Below are 17,025 nucleotides of genomic sequence, written 5' to 3' on the forward strand. Positions count from 1 at the left end.
GATATTTCTGTGTGGGTGCATGTGAAGTCATTTCTCCTTCTGATGTTTTAAAGTTAAAAGTCAAAAGTTGAAGACGAACTCCTGGAGTTGAAAAACAGCCTCGTTTTTTTTTACTGTTGTCGTGCATGCTGGTTAGTTAGTGCAAACAGTTTATTTTTGGCCATTTTTACAGTGAGACATAGAATAAAGTGATTTTGATGAAAAATCACTATTTTAATTTCATTTCTTTTATTTGTATTTATTTATTTATTTTGGAAGAGTTGCACATGATGTGTCCAAAGACTGTTGGAAAGTTGAAAATCCAAGGATAATTTCTGTTTCTACAGTTTCTGGCTGAGATCAATGGTGTCATTTTGGCAATAAAATCTGCAGTAAAATACATAGGCTTCATTTGTCATCCATACTGTATTATTCCTAATAAGGGACTGTCCATTACTTAAGAGAGGAGAGGGGGTGATGCAAAATGGCTGTTGCAAGAGGCTCTTCAAGTATTGTTTTTAAGCACCAGGAGGGAGTTACGTTTGGTTTAAGAGAGGGACATTCAATCTTAAATTGCTATATTTTGTATGCAATTTAAACACCTTCAGAACCCCAAAACTCACAAGTGGATTTGAAAAGCATGTTTTCTTTAAAAATCACCAAAATCACACTGTTTGTCAACCTTAAACTGTTAAATACGGTTATTTATGGAGGAAGGAGGGTCATGCATTTCCCCTCGTCACTCAGGGAGGCTCAAGGACAAATATTCGTACAATAATATAATTCTGAAATAGGCAATTCTGCATAACGAGTAGTTTTACTTTTGGTATTATAAGTAGGTTTTGAAAAGGAAAAAACTACATGCATGACTTTTACTTGTAACAGAATATTTCTAAATTACAGTACTGCGACATTTACTTCAGTAAAAGATGTGAGTACTTCTTTCGCCCCTGTATGTGACAAAGCTGTACAAAAACATTTGCTCTGGCACATAGCTAAAATACCTCTGGTCACAGAAGCTGGTGAGTCACATCATTTGGTGCAGCACCTGTTTGCACGACTCTGCAGCTTTTACTCGTGACTTCACAAAGGCCCTGAAGGCAGCATCAGAGTGGGCATGGTGGTTTGTGATTGAGATGCAGCCAAAGATGTGAAGAGCAGGTTTGAGAGGCAGCTGTGGTCCAGGATGTCTCTCCCTGTCAGAGCTGCTGGTGTAATATTAGAAATACAGATGTGAGGAATCCACATGGAATAAGTTAAAGAAAAAAAAGATCAAAAATATTTTTTGTAAATTAAATGATATCATGATGATGGTGTAAATACTGTGTCAAAGCCTTCTCCACACAAGAGAATAATTCCTGTGGAGAGATGCTAAATTCCTTTGTATTCTTCTTCTTCTTCTCATTATTATTATTACTATTATTGGTCTTTTATAACCCCTATTGTTTTTAAGCAAAATATACCCTAAAACTTCAATTAAATGCCCAGTCCTGTATAGGCCTGTCCCAAATATAGGCTTGTTGATTTGAGTGATTTCAGCAAATAATACCGCGGGCTAGTCACTAAAGTTTTACGGTCGTCAAATTTTAAAGATAACACCCTTTAAAAATGAGTACAGTCATCTTGCAGGATGTATGTGTTTCCTCAGGTCGTTGAAATCCTCATATTCCCAGAAACAATACCGAGGGTGTGACTCCAGTGTCCTTATAACAACTGCCCTGCTCTTAGTCAAATTATAGGAACATTATTATTCTTGGAGGGCCTTAAAGGATGTGTTAACAAAGAGGAAAAACCTGCTCGGAGGTGTAATTACTGAACACCGCCTTATCTCAGTTCAAGCCGAACCACTCCCAAAATGTAGGCACATGGAGATAAATCAACATTATGTACTGTATTCCAACACATGAGACCAAATTATATTTATCTGATCGTACAATTACAAGTATCCACATGTTGCTGAGTATAATTCAATATTAATCCCGCTTGTCTGCAAAAAAAGATGCATGTTTTAGTACATATAACTGAGTCAAGACCTCATTATGGCACTGAGGAGTATTTATAAAGAACATTAATTACAAAATGGCTTACAAATCAGTGGTCACAAGACAGGAATGCATGTACAAACCATCATGTCCAATCATCATGCATATTGTTTCTCATATCACATTATGTACAAAGCAGGTAAGTAAACATTTGCAGGGGAGTCTTAAACACATCAGATACATGTTGTTTTTTGTTATATCACTTTATAATATGGGCTACATGGTCCCAAACATGACTTGTGAGACTTATTAGAAGCTAACTGCACCTCGATGCTCCACAAACTTCAGTTCATGCTGTTTTCTTGTGTGACAGCCACACAGAAAGCCCTCATGCATGAAAAAAGGAATGCAAAATGGAAAATGAATTCAGAGCAACAGTAATACAGTGTAGGAACAAAATGATTTCATGGCCTGTGTGAAGACTCAGTGTCTATTAAGCCATGCTGGCATGTGGATATGAATATAAAACAGCGAGGCAGCCCCTGAAATGTCACTAAACTGAGCACCGTGGGTGTAAACGTAATTATTCTGGTATAAACTTTCCAACAAACAAACAAAAAAATAAAGATCATCATAAAAGCACCATCACAAAAGGCATCATTTGTTTTCGTAAAGTGCTGGGATGCTCCTACTGCAGCCCGACTGATCACAAGCATATTCAGTAGCATTTGATTGTCGACAGAAAATAAATGGAGCGACACGTCAGACTGTAAAACAACTGTTAGAGCATGTGAGCTGGTATGCACGATTTTATCACATAATAAATACAGAAATGTTTAACCAAGCAGCAAATATTATGAACCTGTAAGCTGCTGTTCATATCTCTATTTTACACACAGACCTTCCCACACACACACACACTCACACACACTCGCTCACACTGAAACACACTCCTCATGATATATACATTTTTACACACTAACACATTCTCTGTCTTGGCAACAGATTGCACATGGGTGGCAGCGGACGTGGTCCCAAGGTTTGTTTCATGATGACGCAGTGAGACGTTCAGCCTGGACACTCTTTGACGTTGACCGGACCGAATGCACCGGACAGCCTTTCCAAAGAGACAGGGTCGCCGTTGATCTTCATGTCCTGGATGCATCCCACAAAGGATGATGTGACAGGGAGCATCTGATGCCTCAACATCTCTGCAGGAGGAAATCAGATGTGGTGAACATGAGATGTGTGTGGAAAAAGTTAAAGGGACAGTTCAGAGTGGACACCATAGAGATGTTTGACTTCTCTTCGGTATGATGGAACTAGAAGGCACTCAGCTTGTGATGCTCAAAGCGCAAAAGTAATACATTAGATCAACTCCTCAGCAATGTCTCTTTCCAAAAATCACGAGCCAATTACGCAAGATAATCCTCAGACCTTGTGAGCAGTTTCATGTCGCAACTATTTTGTTTCCAGCGAACTACACCCACCAACCGTATCGACACGCAGAAGCAAGCATGCATCTACTACTAGCTCACCTAGCATCACTGAGCTAGCTAATGTTAGACCCTTTTCCCATTGTCACTCTTGGCCACGTCGAGTAAAGCCATGTGTTTCCGTTGTCACGCCAGAGATGGACCTTCCCCTAAAAGCCAGGCCTCCCGCCCTATAGCGGTGACGTCTCACCGACCGCAGCCAACCCTTGACGACCCCCCTTCTACCCCTCAAACAAGTGTCTGTTGCATGACTCCACTCTCCTCTGTCTGCAGGAGACCAGAGAGAAAGGTGTTTTTAAAAGTCGCTGTGTTCAGCTTTCAGTACTTTTGCAGCTTCTGACTGAATCTCTGGTTTGGAGTTTAGTTTTTCTCCTGTTTTTACTTTAGATATCTGATTTATTTTACTGTCTCATGTTCACTATCCACCACGTAAGAAGTCATGTGAAGTTGCTGCTCAAAAACGCAACATTTCCTTATTTTGCTGTTTCACAATAAAAGGTTATACATGACAAAATAATGTGGCTCTTTGAGAGGAATCTATAGGATATTAAATGCAGCTTCTCTCCAAGAAAGGCAAGTCTAACAATACGGCAGGAAGGAAGAGTCAAAGCAGAAACAGCCACAGTGAGATGTTGATGAAGAGCTGCAGACAGCAGGCTCTTACTGCACCTCTGCAAACAGCTCACCTCCAACAGGTAAAATTCTTTCACCTGCCCTGCTGTGGGAAAACACATGCAGCAAAAATAACAGCTTTTAAATGTCATCACTCAAGACAAGCCATCATCAGTTTAAGGCCATGTTTACACGAAAACGATCCACTGAAAACAGAATCGTTTCTCAGACGACAACGTTTTGATAACAATCACACGGATCCACAAAAATGACCAAAAACACTGTAGTATTCATGCCAGGCCAGTAGTTGGCGGTGTGACTTTGCAATGAAACACACCTGGACACATACCCTTCCTTCTACAGAGCAGCGATGTTTAAACAAACAAAATGGCAACCGCACGAACGTTTGTCTGGACGGTTGATGAGGTGGAGTTGCTACAGTAAATCTACACTTTGACGGGGAAGCATTGATAAACTCAATAGGGTGAGCAGCACAAGCAGAGTTCGGGAGTACGCCATTGTTGTTGTGATGGTCGACTTTCTCGCGCATGCCTAGTGACTGGAAGCGTAATGCGCATGTGGGAAAAGTCTCCATTTTCAGAGGAACTGCATATTGCAAGTTTACGTGACAATGGAGACGGTGCCGTTTCCAAAAAATTGCACTCTGGAACCCGTTTTCAAAATGATCGGCCAAAACGCAACTAAAGTTTACCGTTTTCAGTTGAAACCGTTGTGGTATAAACGGGACCAAAGACACACCTTCAAGAAGGTAGCCCTGTTGTAATGGAAATGCAAATCCCTGCTGTGCTAGGCTGACGGCCCATAGCAAGCCAAGCCAAGCCAGCCCATGACTATCGAAAAGGGGCATTAGCTCACTCAGCTATGTGAAAGAGGACTCCATAATATTTACATCTCGTGCTGTCACAAGCATGAGCCTCTCATCTGTGAGTAGATGCATGCTTCCTTCTGCACAGTGATATGGTTGGTGGGTGTAGTTCAGTAGACAGAAAAATAGTTCCTGTATGAAACTGCTCACAACAAGGTCTGTGGATTATCTTGAGTATCTGGGTCATGATTTATGGAAAGAGACATTGCTGTTGAGTTTTTCAAATATATTTCTTGGCACTTTGAGCACCACAAGCTGAGTGCCATCTAGTTCCATTATATTTGAGAGGAGCCAGACATCTCTGCAGTTGATATTTTCAACACTCAGCACTACAGGTAAGAGGTATGTGTTTTTGATTTTGGGGTGAATTGTTCCATTAACTAAAATGACACTAAGTATATTAGCTCTCAGATGAACAGGTTAATACTCACCAGGAATGCCGCCCACATACAAGGAGTTTTTGGTCAAAGTTGTGGTGGAAGATGGTGGTCCAATCTTGTAATTGTCCACTGTGTCCACGTGCAGCTGCACAACATTTTTCCTCTTGATCACTAGAAGACACAAGACCAGGGTGTTAATGCAGAACACAATTTATAGCAGAGTCCAAATAGGTTCTAAAAGCAGTTTTAATTTGTCTTTCATGAAGTGAAATGTACCTGAAATTTTATGAAACATCCCATCACATAAAGAAGCTTTCGGCTTCACCGACACCATGAATTTTCCTTTGCCATTGTCGGCTTGTGCCACCACCTGGAGATGAGAGCAAAGAAAGTGCTTTTAATCACATGTGCAGGAAACACACTTTAGGTTGATACAATTTTTCAGCCTAGGCTTAAAGGTAGGATCTGTTCTGTGATGTTTAAGCATGCAAAACATGACACACAATCCAGACTCAGTTCAACTTGGGTTAGGAGCCAGGTAAAAGCAGCTGATGCAGCATCATCACAGTCCAGCCTCACCTCTCCTCTGAGCATGTAGACAGTGAGATATTGGTTCCTGCTGGAATCACCGACATGTAGCAGGAGTCCGTTCAGACTCCGCGGACGAATATTAAACAGCAGCTCAAAGCTGGAGCCCACGACAAAGGAGTCATCTGAAACACAGAAACCAGATATCATCACGCCTGTCAACACTGACATTATTATAGACATCATAATTTACACTCTAAGTATTAAAATAATGAGGACACAGCTGTGAAATGAACATATCATGGAGACTCTTACGGGTCTCCTGGTTTCTTTGAAGTAACTGACATGTAACTAATTTCCTGAGAAGTGTGTTAGAAAGGACTATCTAATTTGGATCTAATTATAGAGAACAGGGAGACGGGGTTCTTTAATTAATCAATTCCAGTTAATATCTAGTGTGTGACATAGAGAGAGTTTCACTCAGTGCACAGCAGGTAAGTGAAACATGATGAAATATGAAATTTCTGTGTTGTTGTATATTACTAGCATACAGGGAAGGTAACAAATAAATACAATTAATATTTGAAAAATACATCACTTGGACTCTGTTAGTTGTTAAAGTTTAGCAGTTTTTTCAAGGAAATTTCTGCTTATAACACCCCCCCTTTTTATGTAACTCTATTTTTTGGGGTATTTTATCCACATTCAGTTAAATAAATATCAGAATGCGAATCAGAAATACTTAATTGATCCTCGAGGGGGCACTTTGATTTGTTACAGTCACTCCGATATAAAGAATAGAGAATTATACGAAGTAAGAGTAAGAGTATGAAATAGAAGTATGTCAACATAAAGCAATAAAATAAAATTAAATAAAACAAAATAAAAATTAAATTAAATTAAATAAAACAAAATAAAATAAAATAAAAAATAGAAATAAAAAAGTAAATCAAAAATAAAAATAAAAACATTATACCAGTACTTAAGATATTAAAAATGTCAAAAATAAAATATATATTGTCAATGTGCTGAGGCTGTAAGTGTGAAAATTAACTACAATATATACATCAATAGAATAAAACAAGAATAAAATAAGAGTAAACACGTGACATATGTACAGTTATGTGCATGATACAGTCATAATGAGAAAAAAGTGCACAGTTGAATAATTGCACAGTCTATTTAATACATTAGTATTAGATATAATTATCAGATATAAAGACACAGTCCTGGTCAGGATATTAACTAGGAAGTTTAAGATTAAGAATTCACTAGACCTGTAAAATAATATAGCTTTCCATATTTTTGTATAATCTGTCGACTATTTCTGAGAAATTCAGATTTTTACTCAAATAATAATCAATAACCCTTAAAAAGATCACTTACATCCATCTTCTCTTTTCTTTAGGAAAAACAAAATAAGGGAAACCAAACTTATGTCCAGTGACACTGGCACTTTTGGATATGTCTTTATTTATTAGCATTTTTTGTCACTGACTTGTTCAGAAGTCGTCAGATTATGTGGATACGATTAAAATTCCTAGGCTGATAGAGTTCATTATGGTGTTAGAAATACATCTGCAGTGTTATATGATTGTTATCAGAGGTGTGTACTCACTGATCATGACATGTGCTCCATTCCCTGAGAAATAGGCCCCTCTCTGTGTCTGTCCCTCGAAGCAGGGGCCAGCACCGTGGTTTGAGGTTGGATTTAACATCGGTGCTCCGTTCATTTTAAAATTGCGGATACAGCCGGAGACGCTCTGCTTTGGAAGGGCCTTCAACTGAAAGTATATATTTAGAAAAAAAAAAATGAATAAAGAAGAAACAGTGTGTATCAGTGGTTCCCAACTGCTGGGTCGTGCTCCAAAAGTGGGTCGCGGGTCCATTCTAAATGGACCGCAAGTGACTCACAAACAAACTTTATTCTTAAGTATAAAGAATTTCTGGCACAGAGTTTTTATTGTGATGAGCTGCAGAGTGAGTGTATAATGGACAGATTCTTAACAGAGACAGCAAACTAGCTTGATGATATGGCCAAACACAAGTATGGCGCTGGATTTATTGAACTGTGTGGCCCTTGAGCTAATGACTAAAGAGAAATCTGGACCAGTTGGGGACCACTGGTATATATAACAGTATATAATGACATTTGTGAATGAATTGTGTCAGTGTGTGGGGTTTCTTTTACCTTCAGCTCTTTGTGAAGGGACTCTGGGGCGCTGCCCAGGTACACAGGTGACACAAACTGCTGCATGGACGTCAACTCGGCATTTGTCAGCTGACCATCCTGGGCTCTGATCCCATCCACAACCAATCGAAATTTCTTCCTCTCCAAACTGAATATGACCTGCAGGATTCACCACACACGTACAGACTGATAAAGCTTTGCTCTGTAATGTGGATTAAGTGATGTTTGAGATTGTACATAAGTTTGGATACATCTTGAAGTACAGGTATGATATGAGTCCACTGACCGTGTGCCACTTCCCATCATTGTACTTCTCCCTGTTGAAGATCTCCTTCTGTTTGCCTACAGACAGTCTGATCCTGCCTTTGGATATGTACAAGGCGAGATGAGAGCGCCCTCCTCTGGTAGCAGCAAAGAACAGCAGGCCCTCAGGTCCTCGAGTCCTCACATCCAGAGAAAAGTGAGGCCTGGGGAGGGTGAAGAAAGAACAGTCTTCAGTGTTTGTGTGTGTTGGCTCTGACAGAACTGCAGCAACTGTTCTCAAGCACGCTTCTCATTTGGAAAACCACTGAACATTTCATGTGTGTGCTTGCATGAGTTGTGAAATGGCAGTTCAGCGGGGTACGACGGGACTCACCTGGGCTGCAGGACCTGTAGGGGAAGGCTGTAGGTGAGGCTGCTGACAGGGCCGCCCATTCGATAGGCATTTTGAACCAGGGTGGGTAATGCACATGCTGATGGACTCTCGTTTATGGGCTGCATCACAACATCCTGAAAACAGCACAAGCATAAAGACAAGACACTCAGCACAGGGGACAAAGTTGGCCCTCACATCACGGTTTCCTCACTCATCTCATCATCTCCAAAGCGGCTCCAATCTGTCGATAAATAAAGATGGCAATGTATAGTGGTGAGAATGAGAATAATCCTAGTTTACATCCAAAATGTCTTTATATTCTCTTTTTAGTTTTACCCACAGACAAGATCATTCAGGACGTGATGTACACTGAATAAATAAATGTAGGATTTCATTATTTTCATTGCTGATTCATCTGCAAATTATTCTGTAGAGTAATCGACTAATCGTTTGGTCAATAAAATGTCAGAAAGCAATCATCCAACAGTCTAAAACCCAAACATATACAGTTTACTATCATAGACGACTAAAGAAAGCAGCAAACATTCTCAATTGTGAAACTAGAATTAGTGATTTTTTGGCATTATTTATTTAAAACAATTATCAGAATTGTTGCAGGCACATTTTCAGTCGATTTGCTGCTCAGTTGATCCACAAACACCATCATGCAGTGTAGAAAAACAGTCGATGTCTTCCAAAGACGTCACCAATTTCATAAATAGCAAACTATAATCTGGTAGTTATGATTGAATCACTCATGAAATTAGTATGTAATCATTAGTATCTTGTAGCTAAAACTACAAAATCACACATTGAATGTTTTATTTTGGTTACATGGAGGGTTTTACTGTAACATTGAGTTTCTTGAAGCAGCACAACCTCCGGTAAACTTCCTGTTCAGTCAGAGAGGTGTTTGGTTTCAACATTTTGTTCTTGTTCGGGAATGTAGTTGCTCTGATATGTGATTTTAGTGATTTCAGATTGTCATACACTCAAGGATAAATACTTTAAATGGAGTTGTAGTGTTTCTAAACTTTAAACACACTCAAAGACTTTTTCTAAATGGCTCATGTGGTCCTGATATTATAGAGAACACCAATAAAGGACAGGGAACCAAGAAAAGGTGTCATGTGTGATATGATGTGCACAGTCTCATCTGTGTTTTGTCTTTCTGTGACTCCTCTGGTTATATTTCTTTCTTCAAGTCTAGACTGTAGCGTCAAATGATTATTGCACTTGTGTGAACTCATGCAGCAGCTGAGAATTCATTATTCAGGCAATCTGCTGTGGGGGTCAGGGGTTGTCGGAGATTGTGGTGGTGATACGGCCCGCGTTAATCACATGCTCCGAATCAAATGCACAGAGCTTAGTAAATTATGACGGGCATGCGAGATCCACATTGATGTGCAGAGATGATGTAACCATGCTTTGATAATGTGTCTGAACACGGTAAGCTCTGCTAGGCCCTCACATATTTCACTGCTTATCTGTGAAATACCGACAGTTCATCGCAGGAAATGCTGCACAGCAGTGTTTCTCAGCCTTAATGCTGAGAGCCCAGTCAGAGTTGTTAGAGATGGAAGACTGATAAATTTAGATGTGGTTGTTAAGTCAAGACAAGTTTATTAATGTAACAAAATCTCACAGGGCTTCAGTGGCCCGCAACAGCAAGGGTTTCCATTTAATATGCATTTTAATTTAAAATAATTTAACAGGTTTAAAATGTTTAATTTGTGTCCACCTGTGTCCTTAAAAGTAGAATATAAAAATATTCACATGAAGTCTGTCGGGTAAAACAGGGGTCAGAGAATGATGAGAAACTCAAATGCAGACCTTGTTGTGTTGGATATTAGCTGTAATGATTAGTAATTTTATTTGATAATGAAATTACAGTTTATATCATTTCATAATCAGGCATGAGTGTCTGACAACAGTGAGTTAGAGTGCACGTGCTTGTGAATGACTGTTAGTGGTTCATTAATGTTACATGAAAGAAAGAAAAGAGACATGAGGTGATTTCAAGCTTGTTATTCACAAGTTTTTGTTTGTAATTAATGTTTTTTTTTAAATAGAACAGACAGTGATACAATACATGTAGTAATTCTTGTGATTATTGTGAATGTTCATGCAACTTTTTTTATTTAAGTACACTGCAGATGAATAAGATTGTGCACAAGCAACAGAACATTGTGGTGCAAGGTGCCAGTTTTTCATGTCAATATTAGATTCTTGTCAGCATCGGCAGGTCATAGGGCTCCTCCTTCTTCATCTCTGGAAACAAGGCAGCAGAATATCATGTAAGCAATGTCAACATGAGACAAGCAATGTGCGATTATCAATTCGCCCTCAACAATAATATCATGCAGTGGTTTCACTCTGCAAATGTGTGAGAGTTACAAAAGGTAAAGATACAAATAGGTATGACTTACTGCTAGTGAATGGAAACAACCATCAAGTCACCATGCTCTTAATGAACATGCTAGTTTTGACAGTTATACCTTTAAATAAGATGGATCGCTCTAGTTGTTAAACAATAATGTCACTTAGTTGATTTGCTTTGAAAAGAAGTTTTAATTATTTCAATCAAATGTCAGTGGAGGCTCCTGAGCGGCAAGTGGGAAAAGCATTTTCTGGTGATCCATGTTCTTAGTCTAAATGGTTTTCTCTTTAGTGTTTATGACTTAAGAACAAGTGAAGGTTTTGCCGGGATAATCTTTGTCCGTTACTTAATTTTTTTTCATCTATGAAACAAGTGGTGAGAAAGGGTATCGAGGCAGACTCTTTTTTGCACCTGTTCTAAAGTCATGAACACAGGAGAGAAAGCAATTTAGATCAGACTTACAACATGCATTTTTTTCTCACTTGCCACTCAGGGCTTCGGTATTTTTGTCAGTTGTTTACAATCACAACAAACAAACCCTCACCTTCTTAGAGGCGCGGTCAAGCATCAGTTGAGGAAGACTGTCAGCAGTACACACATCCAGCAAGACATCTCCAGAAGCCTTAAACTTGCTGAGGTCCTCGGCCTTGTATAAGTGGGATGGCCTGCAAACAGAACAGATGACAGATACACTATAAACACCCCACATCAAAGTGTCTAGACATTCAGTGTGCAAACAATTGATGTGTAACCTCAATAATAAAAGCTGTGCATGAATCTGGAGGTATTTCTAAATGATGCAGCCATGCAACGCAAAGGGAGGAAATATTACCGTCTTGTGTAGAGGTTGGAAACGCAGCCTTTGAACGTGTCCTTTCCAAGGACTGTGGAGCCACCTGTGTTAGGTATGGAAGCAGTGCCACTCTGCTCCTGACCGCTGACTTCATCATCAATGAGCAGCTCAGTCCTGTTTGGAAAATCATCATTAACTGTTACGTAACAGGTGTCACTGTCCGTGTTAATTTCTTAGCCCACATATCTGCTTGTAAAATTAAAATCACACAAAACCACAGACTACTGTACATAGTTGTTAAAACAATATTAAATCTGTATGGATGTCAACATTATTCATTGTATGTCTGAATGTAAGATCATTGTCTCCTTCATACCTTCCACTTTTTCTCATTGCAGTCAAATAATGCCACTGGCCATCGTTATATTTCTTGTTTGACTTCCAGAGTTTGTTGTTGAAACTGAGAATCACGTGGCCGTTTTCCAACGCAAGATTAATCCCATTAGCCTGGAAAACATAAAAAATTACATGGTCTTAAAACCAAATCAAGTTCTACCTGTTGTCTCACACAAAACTCATCTCATCTCAATCTCATAAAGTCACAATTAAAATATCACATTTCAAAATAAATGTCAGGACTGACCTGATCTTTGTTTCGCAGAATGAGACCCTGATTCTCTGTGCTCTTGAATCCGAGGGACACAGTAACGTCATTGGCCAGACTAAAGTCTGAAAGGTCAGCTAACAGAGAGCTCGCCAGGCTGAACTCTGCTTTACGGGAAACCTAGACAAGTACATGGACACGATGCATTAGTTAATTAGTTGACACATAAGCCTTCGTGTGATTTGGGAAGTTGGTAACTGGTTTGGGGAGCAGAGGATAACTTCCTACCAAGGAGTCCTTGGGACAACCTTTGCTGATGCCCACTTGCTCGTCAACAGGTTGAAAGTTCGACCTCAGCTTCAGGTTCCTCAAGCATCCTCTGTATGGCTGTATGGTGATGTTATGTCTGTGAAGGGGAACAGAAAATCAAGTTATTTTCAGTAAAGGGGGAAAACGTTGACCACCTAACTCACAACACAAAATAAGAGGAAAACTGATAACCACGTACCTTTCCCTCAAGTCTTGTGGGGCACCACCAACGTAGAATTCTTTTATTTTGCTGTTGTCAAATGTGACTTGGGCTTGGACTCTCTCTACATTGCCAGACTGGATTTTAATTTCTCCTTTATTTGTACTAATGATGCGGAATTCTGTCCAGTCCTGTGTCTGAAGAAAGGTTAGAGAAGCAAGGTGTGGTTGAATGAATGATTCTTGATTTACAAATGTTATCTCGTTGAGTAACATCAATTTAAAAGGAGGAGCACACCAGTGTTTTATGATTGAATTGTCAGGGAAGAACCTGACTGCAGAAAACAAAACCAAGAAAAGCTTCTTACCGGGAATGATTTCTCTTTCGCTTTAATTGGTGCTGGCAGCAAATTACTACGTATGACAAAGAAGCCCTTCTCCATCTCCAAGGTAAAGTAATTGTCCTGTGTTGCAGGAGAAATAGAATAATCAAATTCTTGCAAATAGAACATATAATTCGAACAAAACTTCATCAAAACAAGATTTATTAAGTTACCATGTGAACAACAATTTACCTCACTTCCTACGTATAAGAGCAGACCGTTTTCTGAATGAGTGAGCAGATTCATACTGATGACGAGGAAGGCATTTGGTCTGTCTATGTTCACTTTTCCATAACCAGTGCCTTCATAGTAGTCAGAATCCTCTGGCGGTACATATCTGGATAGAGGGGAGAAAAGGTCAGAGAATTATATTTTAAAAATCCAATCCTGAAAAGATAGTCTTAATAGAAAACTTCATCCACAAAATGACCATTTGTATATAAATTAGTCAAGCCGGTTTTAATCACCTGGTCCATTTGTTTTTGAGAGTACGGGTACTTTCACACCTGCCCTGTCTGGTTCGGTTCAATTGAGCTCAAGTTTGTTTGTCCCCTAAGTGCAGTTCGTTCAAAACAAGAGAGTTTGTTTGTCACCAGACCAAGAGCTACATGTCCTGGAGGATTATTAATGTGCACCTCCTCCTGTACTGCCTTAATATGCACATTCAGCACATCCAATGCATCAAAACATTGTTTTCTAGTTGGAGCCGCGCCTCGTTTTCAAACTGTATGGTTTGACTAAAATGAACAATGACAGCAATATAGTCCACGATGAGCAGCGCTAAAATCAACCTGCGTAGCTGTCCCTCCATTGTGACATTAGAAAGTGTCACATTTATTGTGTAACATTTTACTTCCTGGATTTTTCCCACATGGAAATTCTGACCAATCAAGAGCAGCTTTCTCGCACAAGGCATTTTATCTGGTCCACTTGTAAATGCTGCCGCGAGAACATGAACCAACTCTAGGCAAGTGAACTCTAGGTCTGAAAGCACCCTAAGAAACCTCTGTGGATAATTCGGCTCCTGGAAAAAAAACCCTCCTAAACAATGAACACTGAAGGAATCCTAACTGGGAGAAGTTTCAGCTGGTTGCTATCTGCAATCCTCACCGCTAGATGCCACTAAATCTTACTAAAACTTACACACTGTTCCTTTAAATAGTAAGGTTTTAATGAAATGCATGTGTTTGGAACATATTGAGCATACGCTTGGATAATACTGCAGGAGTTGTGTGAGACTTTTGATATAGTTTGGCTGTTGTTAAACAAGACAATGTTTTCCTCATGAATTCAAGGTAACACTGCATGACTTACTGATTTAAAAATAGTAGTAGGTGAAGTATTCCTTTATGTTAGAGAACGATAACCTCTGCTCATCTGTCACTCCAACAATCTTTAAAGAAATTTTGCTTATCAAACTCATGCACTCAGGATCACAGTGGGGATGGAGCCAACTAAAGCATCCACTGGGCTAATACGCTGACAAACACTGAGTAAAAGGCTATAAACAACCTGACCTACATGTCTATTTGAGGAAACAGACCACTACACGAAATCCACAAAAACAAAAAACAGGTAGAGCATATGAGCACCTCATAGAAAGGGCTAATGCATAGACATTGCATGGCAGCTTGCTGCAGACCGCATTTACTTGGTTGGTATGTTTTCGGTGTATAAAATACTACACAACACTAATTATACCAGGACCCACCTCTTGCATGCAGTCTCCAAATTGATCCCCACTGCCTTTTGGAAATTGTAGAGACTGACGACTTTGTCGTTAAAAGAGGAGAACTCAATGCAGCCCTTGTACTTGGGGAAGTTGAGAGGAGGTGGCGGCTGAGGAGAAGCAAAACAGAGATTTCTTAACACATGCTTGTCAAAAATAAAAAAGAAATGAACAGTATTGCTGTTTTTATGTCCTTGCTGCTTACAGTGAAGTCGTTGGGGTAGCCTCCAACATAGAAAACAACATCACTGGGACTGATGTCCAGGAGGTTCTTGTTCGCATTGCCTTGGGCACTGGCCTTGTATTGCTGACCGGGGGTGGTCGAGGTGACATCTTTGGTGAGGGTCATAACTGCATCTTGGTAAATCCTAAAACCACAACACATTTACAACATTCACAAATATCCTTGGTCTTTTTCACTTTAAGTCACAGAGGATAAGAGCGTGCACTTCACCATAAAACACTGAAAACAGGTGAATTACAACAGAATTATGTTGTCAGTTTACCTGCGTAGGTCCACTCTATCAAACTTGGCCGGCTCGGATCCAGACATGGTGATGGGACCCGTTTTCATCTCATTCTGGACTCCGTTGAGCTTGTACACACCGTAAAGCACGCCGTCCCTCAGAAACATACCGATGTAATTCTTTGAAGGCTGTAAGACGCAGTTTGTTAGTGCCCAGTGTCAAATCTCAAACTTAATCTTTATGTTAAACTATGGATATGGATTTGGAGTCACTTACATCTCTATTGCCAAGGTACAAGACAAACATGTTTCCTTCGCCTGCTGCCTGTCTGCGTCTGCGACGTCCATCACCCCTGCCAGGAGGTCTCTGCAGCTTCAGAGACAGAGACGTGTAGGCCTTCAGATCATCCAGATTCTTTGGCGTACGCATTTCCACGTGGCCTTCACCTGTGAACTTCATCGGGATCACAATCTGGAAAAGAGACATGAAAAAAAGGGAAATTAGATCTATGGAGGCAAAATAGGGGACTGTTTGCTTTGACTTTGTGCTTGGTTATGGATGCTTTTACAGAGTGGGACCTCACCCTGTTAGCTGCGTCCCGGGCTTGTTCAATGAGGTCTTTGATCTTCTTAATATTCTCAGATATGTTGCTAATGGGTGCGAACTGGGAGGTCAGATTCTCCACCTCTGAGATCTTATCATTCAGAGATGGGATGGTATTCAGCAGGTCCTTCACTGTTAGTAGAAGATGAGAGAGGGACAACAAATTGTAAAAATGCAGGATCTATACTTTGAATCCAAAAGATTCATAATGTAAAAAGTGGTTATTCCGTACCTTACAGTACACAAAAAGAACAACGTGTCTAATGTGTCTAAAGACATCATTTAGAATTCTCACCTGACTTGTCCACATCATCCAATACATTGCCCAGGTTGGGGTCTACGGGACTGACATTGATCTTTTTCATTTCATCTTTGATGGCGTTCAGTTTGTCCATAGTATTGCTGACTGTGTCATTGGCTGCAGTTGCCTTATTCTTGGCTTCATTAATCATATTAGCGATGTCATCTGATGTGAAGAAATGAGTGGTTAGGGAAAGTGAAAAATAAATTTGGACACAATCAGTTAAATACTCATGCTAATGCTATAACGCCTTGACTTGTTTTACCTCGATTGATGCCTTTTAACTGGTTCTGTGTATCAAGCAGGTCTTTTTGAAGAGCTTTCTTTTTCTGGTCAGCATCTTGTAGGCGCTTCTTCACGTCAGCAATGTCATTTTTAGTATCTATTTAAAAAAAAAAAAAAAAAGCAGAATTAGTGACTGAGCTTTCGGTTCTTTTAAAAACAATAATTTCATAGTAGGGCTGAATACCTTGAAGGTCTGCTTTTGCATCATTTGCATTCTTCAGCTGGTCATCACTCTCCCCTAATAGCTCTCTTGCTCTCTCTGTGAGCTTCTGGTTATTCACGTTCTAATAGTGGAAAGAAAAAAACAAACATATTTGTTAA

The 17,025-nt window shown here is 39.7% G+C and overlaps 1 protein-coding gene across 4 annotated transcripts in view; it reads right to left on the reverse strand.

Annotated features, from left to right (window-relative positions):
* Positions 1–2,016: 2,016 nt before the first annotated feature.
* The window catches only part of LOC126383252 (laminin subunit alpha-3-like), an 82,924-nt gene continuing 67,915 nt past the window's right edge, over positions 2,017–17,025 (reverse strand). For 3 of the 4 annotated variants that reach the window (XM_050033756.1, XM_050033757.1, XM_050033755.1), the window contains 24 exons: positions 16,889–16,988; positions 16,685–16,801; positions 16,414–16,584; positions 16,099–16,250; positions 15,792–15,986; positions 15,555–15,703; positions 15,254–15,416; positions 15,031–15,158; positions 13,512–13,656; positions 13,305–13,400; positions 12,977–13,134; positions 12,757–12,874; positions 12,508–12,648; positions 12,241–12,371; positions 11,904–12,038; positions 11,616–11,736; positions 8,692–8,825; positions 8,341–8,521; positions 8,055–8,213; positions 7,482–7,647; positions 5,915–6,048; positions 5,612–5,705; positions 5,387–5,506; positions 2,017–3,172 (listed from right to left, as the gene is read on the reverse strand). In XM_050033756.1, the coding sequence (XP_049889713.1) occupies positions 3,030–3,172; positions 5,387–5,506; positions 5,612–5,705; positions 5,915–6,048; positions 7,482–7,647; positions 8,055–8,213; positions 8,341–8,521; positions 8,692–8,825; positions 11,616–11,736; positions 11,904–12,038; positions 12,241–12,371; positions 12,508–12,648; positions 12,757–12,874; positions 12,977–13,134; positions 13,305–13,400; positions 13,512–13,656; positions 15,031–15,158; positions 15,254–15,416; positions 15,555–15,703; positions 15,792–15,986; positions 16,099–16,250; positions 16,414–16,584; positions 16,685–16,801; positions 16,889–16,988 (3,351 nt within the window). In that variant the 3' untranslated portion in view covers positions 2,017–3,029. Of the gene's footprint in view, positions 3,173–5,386; positions 5,507–5,611; positions 5,706–5,914; positions 6,049–7,481; positions 7,648–8,054; positions 8,214–8,340; positions 8,522–8,691; positions 8,826–10,704; positions 10,963–11,615; positions 11,737–11,903; positions 12,039–12,240; positions 12,372–12,507; positions 12,649–12,756; positions 12,875–12,976; positions 13,135–13,304; positions 13,401–13,511; positions 13,657–15,030; positions 15,159–15,253; positions 15,417–15,554; positions 15,704–15,791; positions 15,987–16,098; positions 16,251–16,413; positions 16,585–16,684; positions 16,802–16,888; positions 16,989–17,025 lie in introns of those variants that run through there. The other variant, XM_050033758.1, reaches the window with a different exon arrangement.

The sequence above is a fragment of the Epinephelus moara genome, chromosome 21 (genome assembly GCF_006386435.1).
Source record: "Epinephelus moara isolate mb chromosome 21, YSFRI_EMoa_1.0, whole genome shotgun sequence".
In the NCBI taxonomy this organism is placed as follows: domain Eukaryota; kingdom Metazoa; phylum Chordata; class Actinopteri; order Perciformes; family Serranidae; genus Epinephelus; species Epinephelus moara.